This window comes from Somniosus microcephalus, chromosome 11 (genome assembly GCF_052327205.1).
Source record: "Somniosus microcephalus isolate GS21.2 chromosome 11, FLI_Smic_1.0, whole genome shotgun sequence".
In the NCBI taxonomy this organism is placed as follows: domain Eukaryota; kingdom Metazoa; phylum Chordata; class Chondrichthyes; order Squaliformes; family Somniosidae; genus Somniosus; species Somniosus microcephalus.
Genome location: NC_140997.1, coordinates 60,686,958 through 60,705,480, shown reverse-complemented (window position 1 = coordinate 60,705,480; position 18,523 = coordinate 60,686,958). Strand labels below are relative to the sequence as shown.

The window sequence follows — 18,523 nt, the reverse complement described above, 5'->3', positions numbered from 1 at the left end:
CAGCTCCACTCACTAACCATAGGACAGCTCCACTCACTCACTAACCACAGGACAGCTCCACTCACTAACCATAGAACAGCTCCACTAACTAACCATAGGACAGCTCCACTCACTAACCATAGGACAGCTCCACTAACTAACCATAGGACAGCTTCACTCACTAACCACAGGACAGCTCCACTCACTCACTAACCATAGAACAGCTCCACTCACTAACCATAGAACAGCTTCACTCACTAACCACAGGACAGCGCCACTCACTCACTCACTCACTAACCATAGAACAGCGCCACTCACTCACTAACTAACTAACCCTAGAACAGCTCCACTCACTAACCATAGGACAGCTCCACTCACTAACCATAGAACAGCTCCACTCACTCACTAACTAACTAACCCTAGAACAGCTCCACTCACTAACCATAGGACAGCTCCACTCACTCACTAACCATAGAACAGCTCCACTCACTAACCATAGAACAGCTTCACTCACTAACCACAGGACAGCGCCACTCACTCACTAACCATAGAACAGCGCCACTCACTCACTAACTAACTAACCCTAGAACAGCTCCACTCACTAACCATAGGACAGCTCCACTCACTAACCATAGAACAGCTCCACTCACTCACTAACTAACTAACCCTAGAACAGCTCCACTCACTAACCATAGAACAGCTCCACTCACTAACCATAGAACAGCTCCACTCACTAACCATAGGACAGCTCCACTCACTAACCATAGAACAGCTCCACTCACTAACCATAGGACAGCTCCACTCACTCACTAACCATAGAACAGCTCCACTCACTCACTCACTAACCATAGAACAGCTCCACTCACTCACTAACCATAGGACAGCTTCACTCACTCACTAACCCTAGAACAGCTTCACTCACTAACCATAGAACAGCTCCACTCACTCACTAACCATAGAACAGCTCCACTCACTAACCCTAGAACAGCTCCACTCACTCACTAACCATAGGACAGCTTCACTCACTAACCACAGGACAGCTTCACTCACTAACCATAGAACAGCTCCACTCACTAACCATAGGACAGCTTCACTCACTAACCACAGGACAGCTTCACTCACTAACCACAGGACAGCTTCACTCACTAACCCTAGAACAGCTCCACTCACTAACCCTAGAACAGCTTCACTCACTAACCACAGGACAGCTCCACTAACTAACCCTAGAACAGCTCCACTCACTAACCACAGGACAGCTCCACTCACTCACTAACCGCCACCAGTGTCCCTGCCAGCCGGCCTGAGAAACCCCAGCGAGACGGAAGCACCTTTTTACGACCCGGGAAGGAGGAGGGCCGCAGATCGCTTTGTGGCAGTGTGTAAAAAGCAGTAACCAGGGGAGAGCGAGGAGCGGACCGGCTTGGCCCGGCCCCGGGGAGCGAGTGCGCGGCCCAGAGAATGTCAGGCGGCTGAAACAGGTAGAGCCACTTCCCCCGGCACCAGGCCGAAACAGTTCGAATACCGAGGCGTGTGCGAGCCGAGCTGGGCCTCCAGTTCGGGGGATGGTTGGTTTTGTTTTATGGGAAACGAAATGTTTCTGCGTCAAAGCTTTTGCTTTCGTTTTGATTGATGGCGACTGTGCTGGTTGGAAGCGAGAGGCCCGTTTTAATAGGCGATGGCCTATCTCTAGTCTTTTAATTTTAATAATGTAGATCCAGCGAAGGCTGGCTGTTGCTCAAGGTCTCGTTTCTCTTACTCTTCCCTCCCTCCCTCGCCCATTGGGATTGGTGCCGATCAGAGCTCGTGTGTTGCTTTGTTTACTGCAGTAACTGAAAAGATGCTGTTTCTTTTTAAACGGCATCTTGCTTTCATTGGCGATGATTTTTTTTAAACTTGGATCTCAGGAATAAATCTTGCCAGTTCCTCCTTTCTGCCCTTGTGAAATGAATTGCATTAGTCGGGAGATTTTTTTTTAAAGAAAACTGTACGGTCGAGTTTTGCTTTTCGTGATATACTTACAAAGTTTGATTTGTAGAGCAACTTCACTGAAGTAAATTCAGTCTTATTGCAAAGTGTTTTGGCAAACGATTTTTGTTTTGTCGAGTGCCGTGGTGGGCTTTCGATTAGTCGGTAAGTCCAACTGATGAGTTGTCAAGCAATACAGATCGAGAACATCCTCGGTTTGATCACTAATGTCTGCTGAATTTGCTGATTTTACCCTGGGTTAGGGAAGCAAAATTGGCCAGGGTTATCACTCCTGATCGCTATCCAGTAACCTGTGCTGGAAGTGTATGTGGACCTCTAACGAGGACATGATCAGGCTCAACTGTGATGCCTTATGTAGTTGCATAGCCTACCAACACATACTGTCATGGCTTATGTATGAATAATAATGGTCAAAGTTTCAGGGTAACGGGTTCCCTTTGGAACTATACTTCCAAAGAACCGACTCCTTTGGGAAAGGAGGGGAGAAGATTGCCAAAAAGTAAATATAAGGATGTCATGTGGCTTGTATTTGATGTCGTTGACAGAAAAATCACATGCAGTTCCCTTCTCTCTTTCTCCCTAGTTGGTGATCAGGAAAGTACCTCAAAGTTGGCAGAACTGTGTATTCCTATTTGACATTAGGCATCAAGGTGGCTATAATGTCTGAATGGGTGTCACATTGTGTCATAATTGGAGTGAACCATGATGTTCTATTAACATAATCTAAGCTAATAGATGGGTTACTGCCTTAAAGTATACCAACTAAATGTGACTTTTGTTTACATGCAAATTATTATATATTAGAGACCTACCAAAATTCAAATTTGTATGTGAAGGAAGTAAATTGAGTGAGTGGTAATAGATGGCTGCAAGCACAATTTGCCACATGAATGAGATTAATACCTAGTGTATTTATATGTTGCCCTGAACTAAAGCAATATCAAGCTTGATTTTTTAATAATTTAATACAGGGAAACGTGTTTGTATATGTATTTTGTATATATGGAATAAAAGAAGAAAGACTTGCATTTATATAGTGCCTTTCCCGCCCTCAGGACGTCCCAGTGAGGAACTTTTGACGTGTAGTCACTGTTGTAGGAAGCACGGCAACATATTTGCACACAGCAATGTGATAATGACCAGATAATCATTTTCAGTATGTTTTAGTGATGTTGGTTGAGGGATAAATATTGGCCAGGACACTGAGGAGAACTCCCTTGCTCTTGTTAGAAATTAGGGGTATATAAAATGTATATGGTTATGTGAATGAAATTGTGACGCAAATAATATTGTGTTTAAATGATTGTATTAGAGCTCGAGACAATTAAGGGGTTAATGTATAAGTTGTGTTTTACTGGAACTGCTTAAGTTTTGTTTTCCTGGAAACTTGTATTAGAGCTTGAGATAAAGTGTCTTCAGACTAGTATTAGATTAGATGGATAGATGCTTAAAATTTGCCCATGTTTTCAGTGCCCTGCGGATGTTATAGCATTCCAACAGTGGCAGTCATATGGCCTTGCTTCCCAGGCTAGCTGTCTGCTGTTTGTGTGCTAGGAAGGCCGCTGACTGTATCTTTAATTTGGCCAACTAAGGTCCAACTCCTATGTTTCTCCCATTACTGCTAATGACCATATTATAATGCTAAATTAGGAATTGGAGCTCGTTTAATAGAACTGCTTGCAAAGATATGTAGAAATTAATTAGTATAAGAACATAAAATAGAAGGAATTTATGGGAGTTAATGTATCATCTCAGGATGGAATAGTCTGTTAGATTAGGGGGAAATAACTTGAATAGTGGCTGGCTGAGTAAACAGCTCTAGCATGGGCCTCTGATTAAAAGGCCCAAGGCTGTGCCTGGTACACACTGGCTGCACCAGGGAGGACAAGGACGGACAAGATAAGAGGAATTCAAATGGATTGACCGCCAAAATGTGAAAACAAGAAAGACACGAGGAAAAGCATAAGACCCTTTTTAAATGAGGGTTTTCATCCATAAATTTAGACAAAGAACTCAACATGCCATGGGGCACCTTGTTTTAAGGGGAACCTCCTATAGGTTAAATGGTCTTGTCAATATTCTACCCCAGATACACTCCTAAAAATACTATAAAAGGACTTGAAAAGTCCCTAGCACAGACGGTGGAGTGAAGAGCTTCCGAGAATGGATCGATAGCCTAACACTCTTCCGAGAGTGAACCCACCTTAGTCTAACACTCTTGGCGGTTCTAGAAGAGAGAAAGAGAGGGAGAAAGGCTGTAAGCCGAAGAGCTGTTCGCGCACGCCAGCCGTCTGTCCGACCGGGGCTGGTGCCAGCTACTTGTCAGGGTCGTATGTTTTTGCTGTATAACTAGTGTGTTATATTCCGTCTTAAATTCCGATTAAATGCAATTTACCCACCATATTGGTTTACACTCGATCCTGATTATTTGAAAGACCAGAGATAATCTAATCTCTACACTCTTCTTCAAAATAGTACCATGGGATCTTTTACATCTACCTTGATTTAATGTCTCATCCGAAAGGTGGCACCTTCAACAGTCCAACACTCCCTCAGCACTGTATTGGAGTATCAGCCTAGATTTTGTGTTCCAGTTTCTGGAGCGGGACTTGAACCCACAACTTTCTGAATCAGAGGCGAGAATGCTGCCACTGAGCCACAGCTAACATTGTGGGTTAATGGGTTGAGTATGTTCCAAAACTGTGTTACTTACAATCAGGAGGTTCTGATATCCAAAACTGTGAAAGGGAAGGTTGTCATAGACTTGCTGCAATTATATATGCAATGTATAAAGCTAGCAGTTATTTTACAGTGTTGCACAAATGTTTGCTGTATCAGCCTTCCTTTGATGGTGATATTTCACATTACAGGTTGACAGTATTACAGGAGTTACTGAGAGTCTTTGCGTATAAGCCTGTCTTGTGAGCAAATGGCCATTGAACTAAGAACATTTTTGCTGTTGTGATACAGAGTCATTACATATAACTGAGTTTTGACAAATGTTCCTAGCTAAATCACCTCCTGTGGCAGGATCAATTAAACCTTTTGTCAAAAAAGTCCATTGTTCTGAGGTCTAGAACCAGAACAATCATGTTAGTGACATGGTTTCTTTATTCTTCATTGGTTTGATGAACCTGGTTAATTTATAAACTAAGATTCTGACTAGGAAGGAAAATCTACTCAGAATGTTTATCTAAAAATTGCAGCCAGAATCAACACGAGTAGGAAATAAAAAAGTAAAAAGAATGCACAGTAGAAGGTAGGAAATCTCCCTCTCCAAAAAAATACAGTATGAAATTTTAAAAAGTTTAAAAAGAATCCATGCAACCACAAAAAAATCTATACTTTTTGCTTGGATTATATTGCCTGGATCTGTAATTTAATCAAGAGCAGTAGTTTTCTATGCATGTGAGTTGTGACTCAGAAATATATATACAGTACATTTTTTGATTTCTCAATAATCCTAGAAAATGTTATATACAATGAATAGGCCCATTTACATTGATAGCGTGCACACTATAAAATATACAACCAAACTTTCATAAAGCCAGTAGTAGCATTGGTAGCTCAGTTTTTCATGATTCTTGACAACGGAAGTGCATCTTGTTCCTCCAACGAAGGGTGAACCACAAATGGCAGAAGAGACTGCAGCTCTCTGTTTGAGTGCCACTCTATTATAGCTTGAGTTCCAGTGTAAAAGTCCTTGTGGCGTGTTAGAATCACTGGTTTGCCTGGCTTCGCAAGAGAACTGTAAGTTTAATTTCATTGGAAACATAGGAAAGTAGTGGATCAGGATCGCCCACTCCCTCAAATATCTAACCAATTTTTTCTTAAATATTTCCCTCAGCTATCTGCCATCACTAATTCTTTGGGCAGTTCACTCCACACATTCACCACCTGCTGCATAAATTAGTCTGTGCACCTTCACTCTTCTAAGCTTGAGTTTTGTCCCCTGGTTCTAGAATTTGTGACAATTTTGAATATATTATTTTAAAAATCTTGCATAATGCCTCCCTGAATCTTCTCATTCAGAGTAAACAATCCCAAGGTCTTCAATCTCTCCTCATAACTCAGATGCCTTAAGATAGGTATCAGTACTGTACTGCTTCCAATGCCTGGATAACCTTACTGTGGCTGTAGCAGTGCTTGTACAGATTCACTATTACCATCCGGGGATCCCTTTGGCAAATGATCCCTGCATCCAGTTAGATTTCTTTACTGCTACCACACCTGTATTGGTTTCAGTGAGCTATCCACCAGTACCACCCAATCCCGCTCCAGTGTTTTCTCTTGTAGCATACAAAGAAATAACTCGTATTTATCCAGTGCCCTATCATGCCAGAGGACATCCCAAAGCACTTAACATCCAACACTATGGCCCAGATATTCCGATCCCTACGGGTGGGTACGTGCTGTGTACACACCCGTAGGGACATTGGAAATGCCGGTTTCAGGCATGCACAGTGCATGCGCTGAAAACCGGCATTTCCGATCTGTCAAGAATGGTCTTGAGAGATCCTCCGCCTGCCCTGGAGAAGGGCCTCTGCGGGCGGATAGTTCCGCTTTTTGGAGAACCTCCGCCCACAGAAAACCCTGACAATTCTTACGCCTGGTAAAAACAGGAGTAAGACCTGCTTTTACCAGGATAAGAGTTTGAAAAAAGGTTTAAAAAAAAATTTCACTGATTTATCATTTAAAAATACTTTTAAAAAGGTAAGTTTATTTTTAGCCCTGTAAAAAACAAATTTTTTTCAAAAAATGTAATTTTTATTGTTTTAAAATACTTAATTTATTGTAATTTCAAGTCATTTTAAAAATGTGATTAAAAAAAAAAATTATTTAAAGTTTTACTATGTTTTTGGGATGATCTCCATTCATATATTTGACAGGTCTATCTGTCAAGTGTATGAAGGGAGATTCCCTTCTATTGGCTCCCCATGGCCCACGTGATCCCAGGGACGCTTGCGAACTGCCTGCGTCTCTGGGATATGTGGGCCCTGCACACTTGGAGTTTGGAGAGGTCCAGGATCGGAAGCGTGTGTGTCCCGGGAGTCCTCAGGTAAGGGCATAGATTTTTCCAGGGAGGCCTGCGATCGGAAAATACGGGCCATTACTTTTGAAGTGCAACTATTGCTATGAGGGCAAATGTAGCAGCCAATCACGACATACAATTTGTGCACAACCAAGGTCTCACAAGCAGCAAATTAAGGAATTGTTAGATAATTTGTTTTGGTGGTGTTAGTTGAGGGAGAAATGTTGGCCAGGACACTGGGAGTACTGTCTGCTCTTCTTCAAATCATGTTTTGTTTTTCAATCTGAGCTCACAGTTTAATGACTCATCCAAAAGATGCCACCTCTGACAATGTAATGCTCCCTCAACTGGACAAATTATATGCTTAAGTCTGGAGTGCGGCTTCACAGAAATCACAGAAACCCCACAGTGCAGATAGAGGCCATTTCGGCCCATCGAGCCTGCACCGACACATATCCCACCCGATCCCCGTAACCCCTACACCAACACATATCCCACCCTATCCCCACAACCCCACGTATTTAATCCCCCTAACACTAAGGGTCAATTTATCATAGCCAATCAACCTAACCCGCACATCTTTGGACTGTGGGAGGAAACCGGAGCACCCGGAGGAAACCCACGCAAACACGGGGAGAATGTGCAAACTCCACACAGACAGTCGCCCGAGGCCGGATTCTGAACCCGGGTCCCTGGCGCTGTGAGGCAACAGTGCTAACCACTATGCCACCGTGCTTGAAACTACAATCTTTTGACAAGTGAGAGTGTAACCAACTGAGCCAAATGGACACTTTATATCACCCCCCACCCCCCCAAATTAGTTTCCTTCCCTAGTCTTATTACCTTGCATTTGTTCACATTAAATGCCATATACCACTCATCAACCCACCTTCCCAACCTATCCAGATCCCTTTGTGTTTGAAGTATAAACCGAAAATGCTGGAAATACTCAGCAGGCGAGGAAGCATCTGTGGAGACCAATTTTTAGTAGATTTTACTTGAGCTTTATATGTTTAAAAAATGCACTTTAATCTTGGATTTGAGTAGCTTAAGATCAAAGGTCAGTAAGGAGTGTGAAATTTGGTTGAGGAGAAGACCAAGCAGTGTGAGCTGTTGGATAATCATAGCTGTTTGTTCCACCTGTCACAATTGTGATTAATTCATCCGACCTCTATTGCACTGGTTAGACTGTGTTACGCTAGGGGAGGAGACTTTTGCTGATATGGGATCTGAATTGCTCAGGATTTATATTTGTAGCTACAGTTTTATTTGTGATGCCTAATTTTGCTCTTGAATTGTTCTGCATCAAACACTGTATTAAAAAGATCCAGCTATAGTTCGAACATTGGCAAGAATACAACATTGGTTTGACATTTTAATAACTGCTTTCTTTTGTAACTTCTACGTAGGCAAAGATAATACAATTGGTAACATAGTTATCACAAACCTTACAGTAGTCTAGTTTCAGAATTACAACAGTGCAGCATTAGTTGGCTTCAATTTAACATAGCATGACCCAGTATTAGAGTATCACAGTCTTAGCGGTTTCACCCTAAAGCAGTCAATTTCAAGGATTGCAGTATAGTTAGCCATTTTGTAATTTTTACAGCAATGTAACAGGTCCTAATCATTTGCTGTCTAAGTCTTTAACTTAATTGATAGTAAAAGTGCATATGACCTTTTTGATGAGGCAGAAGCTTAACTAATGTATCAAAATAGTTCAATTCTTCTTCATGGTGCACTGGTTCTTCTCTGGGTTACATCTTTGACGAGTCATCTTTAAACTTTCCTGGTTCATTAACTGTCTCTCTTCTAATAATATCATGCACATATTTATACTGTTATCTTTTATGCATCTGCAAACTTATAGTATGAAGTTAACTTGCATAGACTCTGTTCTACACTTATAATTTATCCAAACCTTTCAAAGTCCTTCTATCATCTTTTAAAACTACAAGTTATTTCCCCCTCCCTGCCCCCCCCCCCCCCCCCCCCGGAGTTCCGGCTACATTTACTTGCCAGGATGAAAGCATCATTACATCAGGTAGTCTGAGCAAACAGTCACTCACCACAAAGTGTAGAATTTTAATTAAAACTGCACCAATACATCTGGAGGTTTTAATTGTACAACCTACTTTATCTCTGTAAAATGCATCACATCTGCAGTTAATTAAAAGTTAAAAGTATATTATTTTTAAAGTTGCTCAAAAACTTGGGTACTTCTGCTCGTTACTGACAGTAGACAAAGATGAATTTGAGTGATTGAATCCTTTGCTTACCAGTATCTGTGTAAAGGTCAACAGGTCACTGGTTTAGTTTCAAATAAAACCTTGAAGGAACTCCGAACTGAAGGATCAGCTGCTGCAGAATGTGATGTCAGGGTCGAGATAACGGAGACCAAGAGCAGCCTCTGATTTAATAAGTGTACTCTGGACAGAGCTATATTTGTTAGTTTTAGTTTTGCCTCCCTTTTCCTTGATATGATGCAGTTAAGAGAAAATGTGCCAGTACTCATGTGTACTTGTGATTTTAGTGCTTAAATAGTGATGATATGAGCAGCTCCAGTGAGTACACCCCCAGGAGTGTGCAAGATAGAATTGATCTAAATTGGAAGACTACTGGTGTCTCTCAGGCTACAGTAATGTATGATCTGTTCATGTCTATTGAATAAAGCTCACAAAATGACCATATGCTGTGGAGTGCAGAGTCTCAAACCTGATATTAATTACACCCTGTCTCACTAACTTTATTTGTGCAGTTACTTAACACCTGCATGTAAAGCTTTATCGTATTGTTGACAGAACTATCTCAAGTCCCAGTATTGCTGACTGTGGGAGGATCTGATTTGTACCACTGCTCCTGTGTGAGTGTGTGTATGTAGTGTTCAAGTACCAGTTTGTTTTATGGTACTAATAGTCATGTAAAGAAGTTAACCATATAGTGCTGGCTTTGCTATTGCAGTTCCTAAACTTGTGTTATGTCGATGAAAGTGGTGCGTGGCTGGGGAAAGCTAAATGCAAAAAAAAACTGATGCAGCTGCTTCACTTTCTGAACAAAATTTGCTTACATTTTTTTAAGTATAGGAGGGAAGAATGAAAGGAAGGACAGATGGAAGGATGCTGAGGAAGTATGTAAGGCTGTATGATGGATGGCAACAGAAAGGAGAATTCCTTCTGCAGTAGGCCTGTTGGATGGCTGAATCAACCAGATGATGATGGTGACATTTCTAAACCGTGGCTCTGGAAAATCTCCAATTGCTTTTCAACAGTTGAACAGATATTGCCGCCTAGTAGAAAAACAGTAAGTTCTCATTGCAACCTATTACATTTACTACATTACCGTATATTGTAACAACCACATTTGCTTATGAAGTATAGCAGTGGTGTAAATAAAATTTCATACTCAGTTTACAAGTAACATTTTTCTGCTTTCTACACGTGGTATTGTGTTTTGAAGCTGAGCACTCTAGTACAGGTACACTATCCCTTATCCAATAGCCTTGGGACCAGCTGAGTTTCGGTTTTCGGAATTTTTTGGATTTCAGAAGGTATTATTAGAAGACTGGGAAATTTGTATTTAATATAAATTTTAAAAGTTCAGGCTACCTCTTGCGACTGTTCCGTGTCTCATTCCCCTTCCTGCTTCTCTGGAAAGCCGGATATCGGCTGACTCCTACTAAGCTGGCCCGCAAATCAGGTCGGGTGGGGGGGGAGAAAAGAATATCGGACGGGCCGCGGTTCAGGTCGGGGTCCGGGGCGGGTCGGGGTCCGGTGGGGGGGGGGGGGGGTGGTCCGGGGGGAGAAAAGAATATCGGACGGGCCGCGGTTTGTTTCGGCTCGGGGGGAGAAAAGAATATCGGACGGGCCGCTGCAGCTATCGGACCGGCCGCTGTATTGTTGGGTTCACTCACCCGGTACCTCCTTCACACTGCCTGGCTCGGCCTGCAATCTCCTACCCAGGAGGGAACTCTGTGACCCTCTGCCCTGCTCAGCGTAAGTCGTGCGCCACTCTGGTCATGTCGTGCGCACGACTTACGCTGAACGAAAAAACTTTCGGTTTTTAGAGGTTTTCGGAAGTTCGGATAAAGGATAGTCTACCTGTATGAAAATGGCAAATGATTGATTTTATTTCATGTAATGGATGTAACATTGAGTAGTATAATTTTCATTTTGTTTCATTGAAGTTTTTAAAAAAATCTGCTGAGTATGCTTAATGTCAGCATGTGTGAATTGAACATAGTTCATCCAGTTATTCAGTAACTTAAAAAAAATGTTTTCCAGAGGTGAATAGCAAGTTTTGTCATTGTAATTTTTCTCCTTCATGGAAGCAGAGACATTGTCCAATTATGGACAGTTTCTTGTCACCGTGTAACGTTTCTGTTTAGAAAACTTGCCACTTGTAATGAGCTTAATATAATTGAATCCTTCACCACAATAGACTAATTTCAAGGAAATTAGAGACTACTATTTAATTATTTTTATTTTCTGATGTCGACTTAATTTCAAGTCAGTGGGTCACTGAATTCTGTGTAATACCTGTAGGTGGCGTTGTGATAGAAGTTGGAAATATTACTTGTCGCGTAGCATTATCTGCTAGTTAGAACAATAGCTGAAATTTGAAACTGGTGCTTTTATTTGGAATGCATTCCTACATAAGTTATTGAGTGGCTCTGCACTACTGTGCAAACATGGAAACCGATGTCTGTACACAAGGTGATTTGTATATAACAATTGTGATGAATGTAATTATTTTACATAATCAGGGCTTCTGCAGTGTGAAAAAATTAGGAATTCGGAACTCTGTTAAGTTGAAGTCCTCAGAGCTCAAATAATTGCTGTGAATGGGGGGGCGGGGGGAGGAAGTAGGCACTTTTAAATTGTTTTCAGTAAAATTGGTCTTTAATTGGCCTAACTTGAAAGCAAACAGAAAAAAATCCTTTGAAAACCTAATCTCATCTTTGTTTCATTATATTCATGCAAATACTGCTTCATAAATGTTACTTTCAACGGTGAAGTATTGTTTAATGTTCTTCACTGTTTATGGATATATAAAATTGCACAATAATTTCTGTAATATTGTAAGCCTCAATACTTTTCCTCTTCGTGTGTGTGAGTTCCTTTGTAATAATCTTTGCTCGTGCGAAAGAAAATGATTATTTTTTAAATGCAGAATCTAAAACTGATGTTTGAAAAATTTTAGAAGTTTGGCTATATTTTGTAATAGGGAGTAGTTGTGTACCATAGCATAGTGCCAGAAGTTTAGATACTAATCCTGAGTGTTTTGTCCTTTCTTCTTCTAGAAAAATTACATGGAGAGCAACAAACCTGTGTTAGAGTTGAAGGATTTTCCACCTCCCCCTCATCCTGCTAATTCGAATTTCTTTGCAAGTGCCCTGCCTTCTGACATTCAGGTCTTTCAAAAGCAGCAGTCAACTGGCACTAAAGTAAGCTGCTGCCCTCGTTGTGGTAATGAGGCTTCTTGCTCCCTCCAAATTCACAATGGTGGTGGTTGCATTCACTCTGTAAATAGTGGAGCTTTAGAACACACAAGCGCTGGAACAGTCACATGTCAAATAGGCTCGAGGCCTACTTTCCACTCGTCCAAGTCATGTAAGGTGGCTATAGCTAACAACCGTTTAGATGGGACTCCATGCCACTTGCCTGGTCCCTATGTAGAGAATGCTGTCTCTGGTTGTCAGCTTCAACCACCTCTTTCCCAGCACCTGTCCTGTTGTGGAAGCCTCTTCAAACAGCTGCAGCCTTTCCATGGCAGTGTCCACAAGCTGCATCAAATTCCTATGCATCAGAGCTATAATGCATCCAGTTTTTTTTCCTGCACGGAGCTCACAGGTGGGGTTAGTGGGCACTTGGAAGATCGTGTGAATCGAGTTGAGCTACCTAAACGTGTTTGTACCAGTTCTTTACATTTGCACATGGCACCTGTGTTTCTGAAGGGTTCACATTACTGTGATGATTGTTTGAACAAGGTTAGTATAATTTTACATTAAGATAAAAAAGGTTAACAAGTGGATTTAAAAAAATAGTTTCCATTCTTTAGCTTTCAAACTTGAATTCAATTTAAAATTGTTGATGAGTTTGCACTTGAGTATATTGTTCAGCTTATATGATGTATATCTTTATATCATATGTGTGGCTTCTAGAATTTATTTGTGCAATCTACAGATAACTAGTGAAATGTTTTTTGTGATGCATTTGTATCTCAACTGTGTCAGAAAATATGTTGCAAATGTGAAAAATGTGATGGTACAGAAAATGTTCACAGGGACATTGGCAAAGGAGGAACTGACGCAAATCAATATCTCTAAGGATATGGTGTTAAGGAAGCTAAAGGGATTGAAGGTGGACAAATCCCCAGGGCCTGATAACATGCATCCTAGGGTACTGAAGGAGGTGGCCCTAGAGATAGCGGATGCACTAAGGATGATTTTTCAGAATTCATTAGACTCGGGAACAGTGCCGATGGATTGGAGGGTAGCTAACGTTACCCCACTATTCAAAAAGGGGGGTAGGGAAAAAGCAGGTAATTACAGACCTGTAAGCCTTACATCAGTTGTGGGCAAAATGCTGGAGTCCATCATTAAGGATGAAATAGCGGAGCACTTAGCAAATGGGGACAGGATAGGACAGAGTCAACATGGATTTACAAAGGGTAAATCGTGCTTGACTAATCTATTGGAATTTTTTGAGGGAGTAACTGGTAGAATAGATGGGGGAGAGCCAGTAGATGTGGTGTACCTGGACTTCCAAAAGGCCTTCGATAAGGTCCCACATAAAAGATTAGCATGGAAAATTGAGGCTCATGGGATAAAGGGGAAAGTTTTGGCGTGGATAGGGAACTGGCTGTCAGATAGAAAACAGAGAGTTGGAATAAACGGCTCATTTTCTGAATGGCAGGCAGTAACAAGTGGGGTACCACAGGGATCTGTCCTGGGCCCCCAGCTGTTCACAATTTACATTAATGACCTGGATCAGGGAGTCGGATGCAGCATTTCCAAATTTGCAGACGACACTAAACTAGGAGGTGGGGTGGGCTCAGAGGAAGAGACCAGGAAGCTCCAGAGCGATTTGGACAGACTGGGCGATTGGGCGGATAAATGGCAGATGCACTATAATGTGGACAAGTGCGAAGTTATCCACCTTGGGTGCAGGAACGGGAGGGCAAATTATTATTTAAATGGCAATAGATTGGGAGAGGGGGAAGTACAGAGAGACCTGGGTGTTCTTGTACACCAGTCACTGAAGGCGAGCATGCAGGTGCAACAGGCGGTCAAGAAGGCAAACGGTATGCTGGCCTTCATAGCAAAAGGGTTAGAATACAGGAACAGGGATACCTTGCTGCAGCTGTACAGGGCACTGGTGAGACCACACCTCGAGTACTGTGTACAGTTTTGGTCGCCTCATCTGAGGAAGGATGTTCTTGCCATGGAGGGGGTGCAGCGGCGATTCACCAGGCTGATACCAGGAATGGCGGGAATGACCTATGAGGAGAGACTATGTAGTTTAGGGATGTACACACTGGAGTTTAGAAGATTGAGAGGGGACCTCATAGAAGTGTATAAAATTCTGACAGGTCTAGACAGACTGGATGCAGAAGGAATGTTTCCCTTGGCGGGTGAAAACAGAACTAGAGGACATAATTTAAGGATAAGGGCTAAACCATTTAGGACAGAGATGAGGGGGAATTTCTTCACTCAGAGAGTGGTGAACCTGTGGAACTCATTGCCACAGAGGGCAGTGTACGCCAGCTCATTAAATATATTTAAGAGGGAATTAGATATATTTCTACGGGCAAAAGGGGTTAAGGGTTACGGAGAGAAGGCGGGGACGGGATACTGAATTAAAGGATCAGCCATGATCTCATTAAATGGCGGAGCAGGCACGAAGGGCCGAATGGCCTACTCCTGCTCCTATCTTCTATGTATCTATGTATAGTCACACCAACAATATTATTGTGCAAAAAACCCCACAACCAATCAAATCCCAATTTTCTCTTGTTGCTCTTCTGCACAACCTCACCCTCCAAGCTCCAGCCTCAGTTGTCACTGAGAAAACATTAACATCATCTGGCATTCCACAGGAGCCACTGCCTGAATGTTAAGTGTGGACCAAAACATAATTCTTATCTATCTGTAAATAAATATAATTAAAATTGTAATACCATATAAATGGAGCACTGGCTTGCCATATAAATGGAGCATTTCCCTTACCTTCTCCAATGTGTGCACTCTATTAAGTGACCCTTGTGAAACCTCCCCCACACCAATGTTATTCCTTTCGATTCTAAAGTGGATGTCAGCATACAATTCCACTGATGCTGACAGCCCTCCAGTAACTATCCCAGATGAGTAGTAATGGCAAGCTGTTCAACCATGGGGCGGTATTGGGCGTAAGCTTGAGCCTGTCCTCATAATGTCCACGTGTGCATTTTAAAGGAGGGATCATAGGGCAGAGATCAGAAGTAGGAACGCAGGTTGATTTAAAAAAAAAAAAAAAAAATCTTCGTAGTCCAGGAATACTAGGGCTAATTTTAGTGACTCCACTGCTGGCAGATTGAAATCAGCTAAGAGAGCTCTTCTGTATGGCTCAATACGACAGCACACATTTACCCACTGCACCATCCTGGAGTGTCTTTTTTTAAAGACATTAATTTTTTTTCCCCTTTTGGTCACTATTCACTATGCCCAGCAGCCAGGTAAAAACCACTTTTGACCATTTATCACTCCAACAATCGCCGCTGACCTCGAAGAAAGCTACCCACAAAGATCTTGCGATCTCTGGTGAAAACTTTTAAGTTTCTTGACGTGAAATTGATTGTAGCACCATCAAAAGGGTATCCCAGCGCAGAGCAGCAGTGATGTCATCAAGCTGTGTAAGCAGCCAATCACATTGACACATTCTCAGACAGCAAACCAAGAAATAAAAAGCATTGATTAAATTCACTGTTTAAAAATTTTAGAGAGAGTGAAATAAAGATTGGGGCATACACATGGGGGTTACGGTAGAAGCTGAGAGATCATAAATAAACTTAAAAATTTTATAAATTATTTTAAAAATCTAGTAATTTTCTATCATAATGGAGAAATTTGACATTCCACAAATAAAATTAGTTTTTCAGGGCCAGAACGGTTGTTCAGCAGTCAATATGCCATTAAAACCCCAGTTACACCTATTCCAACACGGCTTAACATTTAATGGGGTGTTCCACAGCCTAATTAGATCGGAAAGGCTTAAGTTTTCGTCAGTTCCACTGATTGCCGGCTATGGGGAGTGCCACAGTGCAGCCTGTGGCGGAGCAGTTAATGGCCGACCGCAACTTCAGGATTTATGCGTTTATCTGCGCATGCGCTAAATCCTGAAGTTACGGCCCGTTTCAGAAGGATAATGACAGCAAAGTCTAGGCTATTGTGTTTTAATACATTACCATATTACTGGGTAAATAATTTTGTTGAAATAAAAAAAATGCACTACATAATTTTAGGATATTGTGTGTTAATGCAAACAGACAAATTTGCAGTTGATATTCAAATATGGACTAAGTTGTTACTGAAAGTATGATTGACAACTTTATGGGTATTGTAAAAGTAGAAAATCTGCATAGTATCATGTAATCAGGATTGTCTGTGCCACAAAGAATATCTATTGCAAAAGCAAAATACTGCAGATGCTGGAAATCTGAAATATCTATTGCATGTTAATTTAGTTGCTGAGATACTGTTTTTGCATGAATTTCTCAAAATTTAAAGTAGGTTGCTTTGCATGTAATCTGAAGAGTTGCCCTAGTTTGTCTTTTTTAAATCTTTCTTGCAGCCACCCAGACGTCCTGTTCTAGATGCTACAAAGATTTGGCCAAATATTCCCCCTCCTGTTCCATCTGGTCCAGCACCCATATCTATGTGCAATGGTGTTCAAATTGAAGGTCAAACTGCAGAGACACCAATATTAACAGCAGGAAACTTGGGCCTCCAGCCACAGAAGTATGGTATGTGTGATTGCAGTATTATCCTAGTTTATGCTTTAATAGTCTTTCCCGTTAATGTTAACTTCTGCTTTTAATAAAAAATGAGAATTCGTTGTAAATTGTTATTTACATCTATAGTGAGAAGCCCCCCCACCCCCAAAATTGTATAATTTTATTTCTTGGGGAGGGGTAGTCAGATAAAGTACTTCAAGTTTTAGTGGACTCTGCTACATTGCGTATGATCGGTAAGCTCAAATTATTGAATCATTTACAAGCTGACTACAAAGATAAAACAACAACTGGAAGTGGATTATTTATTGTGTGTGTGTGTGTATATATGGAGAGACCTTTAATTGTCAGTTACATCAAGGAAACCAAACTATTCAAAAACAAGAAAAATCCTGTGGTTACTGAGTGATGATTCTTCATTTGCAAACAAGGAACACAAACATGAAGGAAGCATCGCAACTAAACCCAATCCTCTCTTCAACTGATGTCCACATATGTGCAGTTTTTAGGGGGAGTCACTGAATTGTGATTAGGAGCAGGAACCGTGACTGACTTCCCCCAGCCCCCCCATTTCCACTCCCCTCACCTTTCCTCAGCTTAGAATTGCGCAGGGAAATTTTACCGCCCCTATTGCCACCCTGTCTGAGCTTAGCTAACTCAGCATAGACTGGGATCAAACGTGAGACCTTGAGTCCCACACTGGGAAGTGCCGATATCAATTGAGCCATCATGGGAGCGGGCTGTATAAGACTTGTGGCGGGGACAATGTTAATAATGTCCATGAGTGCTAGCAAGAGGTGTGCTTTTAGGGGTTGTATTGACCCAGCCATTTTTCTTATCTGAGTTGAAGTGCTGTGTTGCTGCATAGTGTTCCTTCTAAGCCGAACTGAGAATTATAAACACGCCTAATCAAAATAAGTAAGTTGGAATATCAATCAAAACTGATGGAAGACTAGGCATTTGCTGTTAACTACCAGATCATTCTGTTTTGAAATTTCAGTATGTTCTATCTTAAACCAGTGTTAGTTTTGACTAACTAAGGTTTCTAAATTAAAAATATATCCTGTTTAAATATACAAACTGCCATTTTAAAGATCCGTTTATTGATTAGTAATTCATTGTCATATTTATGAATTTTTTTTTAAGATGTGTTCCTCCAGAATTCGACCAAATCAGTCACTTCTTTGAATAAATTATTGAGCCATCCATCAGTGGATTTAATTTCCACATGTCAATGAGCCCTGCCTATTTTGCTCATTGTTAAAGCAATTTAGAGTCAACAACTAATTGCTGTTACATTCACGTGGGTGTAAGTTGATTTAATTCCAGGAGTCTGATTGTGGTGCTGAAAGAATGGAAACTGACAATCCCCAAACTATTAAAACTGTCAAATCCCTTTTATTATTCCTTTAAATGGATAAGATACAGTATTTCTTTCACATTGATACCTGAAAGCCAGTTGAAGAACTTCAGTTGTGTAAGTAAAACTGGTTTTAAAATATCTTCTAGAAAGATTCCATTTCTTAGTATACTGTACCA

At 41.3% G+C, this 18,523-nt stretch overlaps 1 protein-coding gene across 5 annotated transcripts in view; it reads left to right on the top strand.

The window, feature by feature from the left end:
• The first annotated feature begins 1,336 nt into the window (after positions 1-1,336).
• The window catches only part of marf1 (meiosis regulator and mRNA stability factor 1), a 61,033-nt gene continuing 43,846 nt past the window's right edge, over positions 1,337-18,523 (top strand). For 2 of the 5 annotated variants that reach the window (XM_086000796.1, XM_086000793.1), the window contains exons 1-4: positions 1,338-1,457; positions 10,081-10,297; positions 12,297-12,983; positions 16,825-16,996. In XM_086000796.1, the coding sequence (XP_085856922.1) occupies positions 10,139-10,297; positions 12,297-12,983; positions 16,825-16,996 (1,018 nt within the window). In that variant the 5' untranslated portion in view covers positions 1,338-1,457; positions 10,081-10,138. Of the gene's footprint in view, positions 1,458-10,075; positions 10,298-12,296; positions 12,984-16,824; positions 16,997-18,523 lie in introns of all 5 variants that reach the window. The other 3 variants (XM_086000795.1, XM_086000797.1, XM_086000794.1) reach the window with 3 other exon arrangements.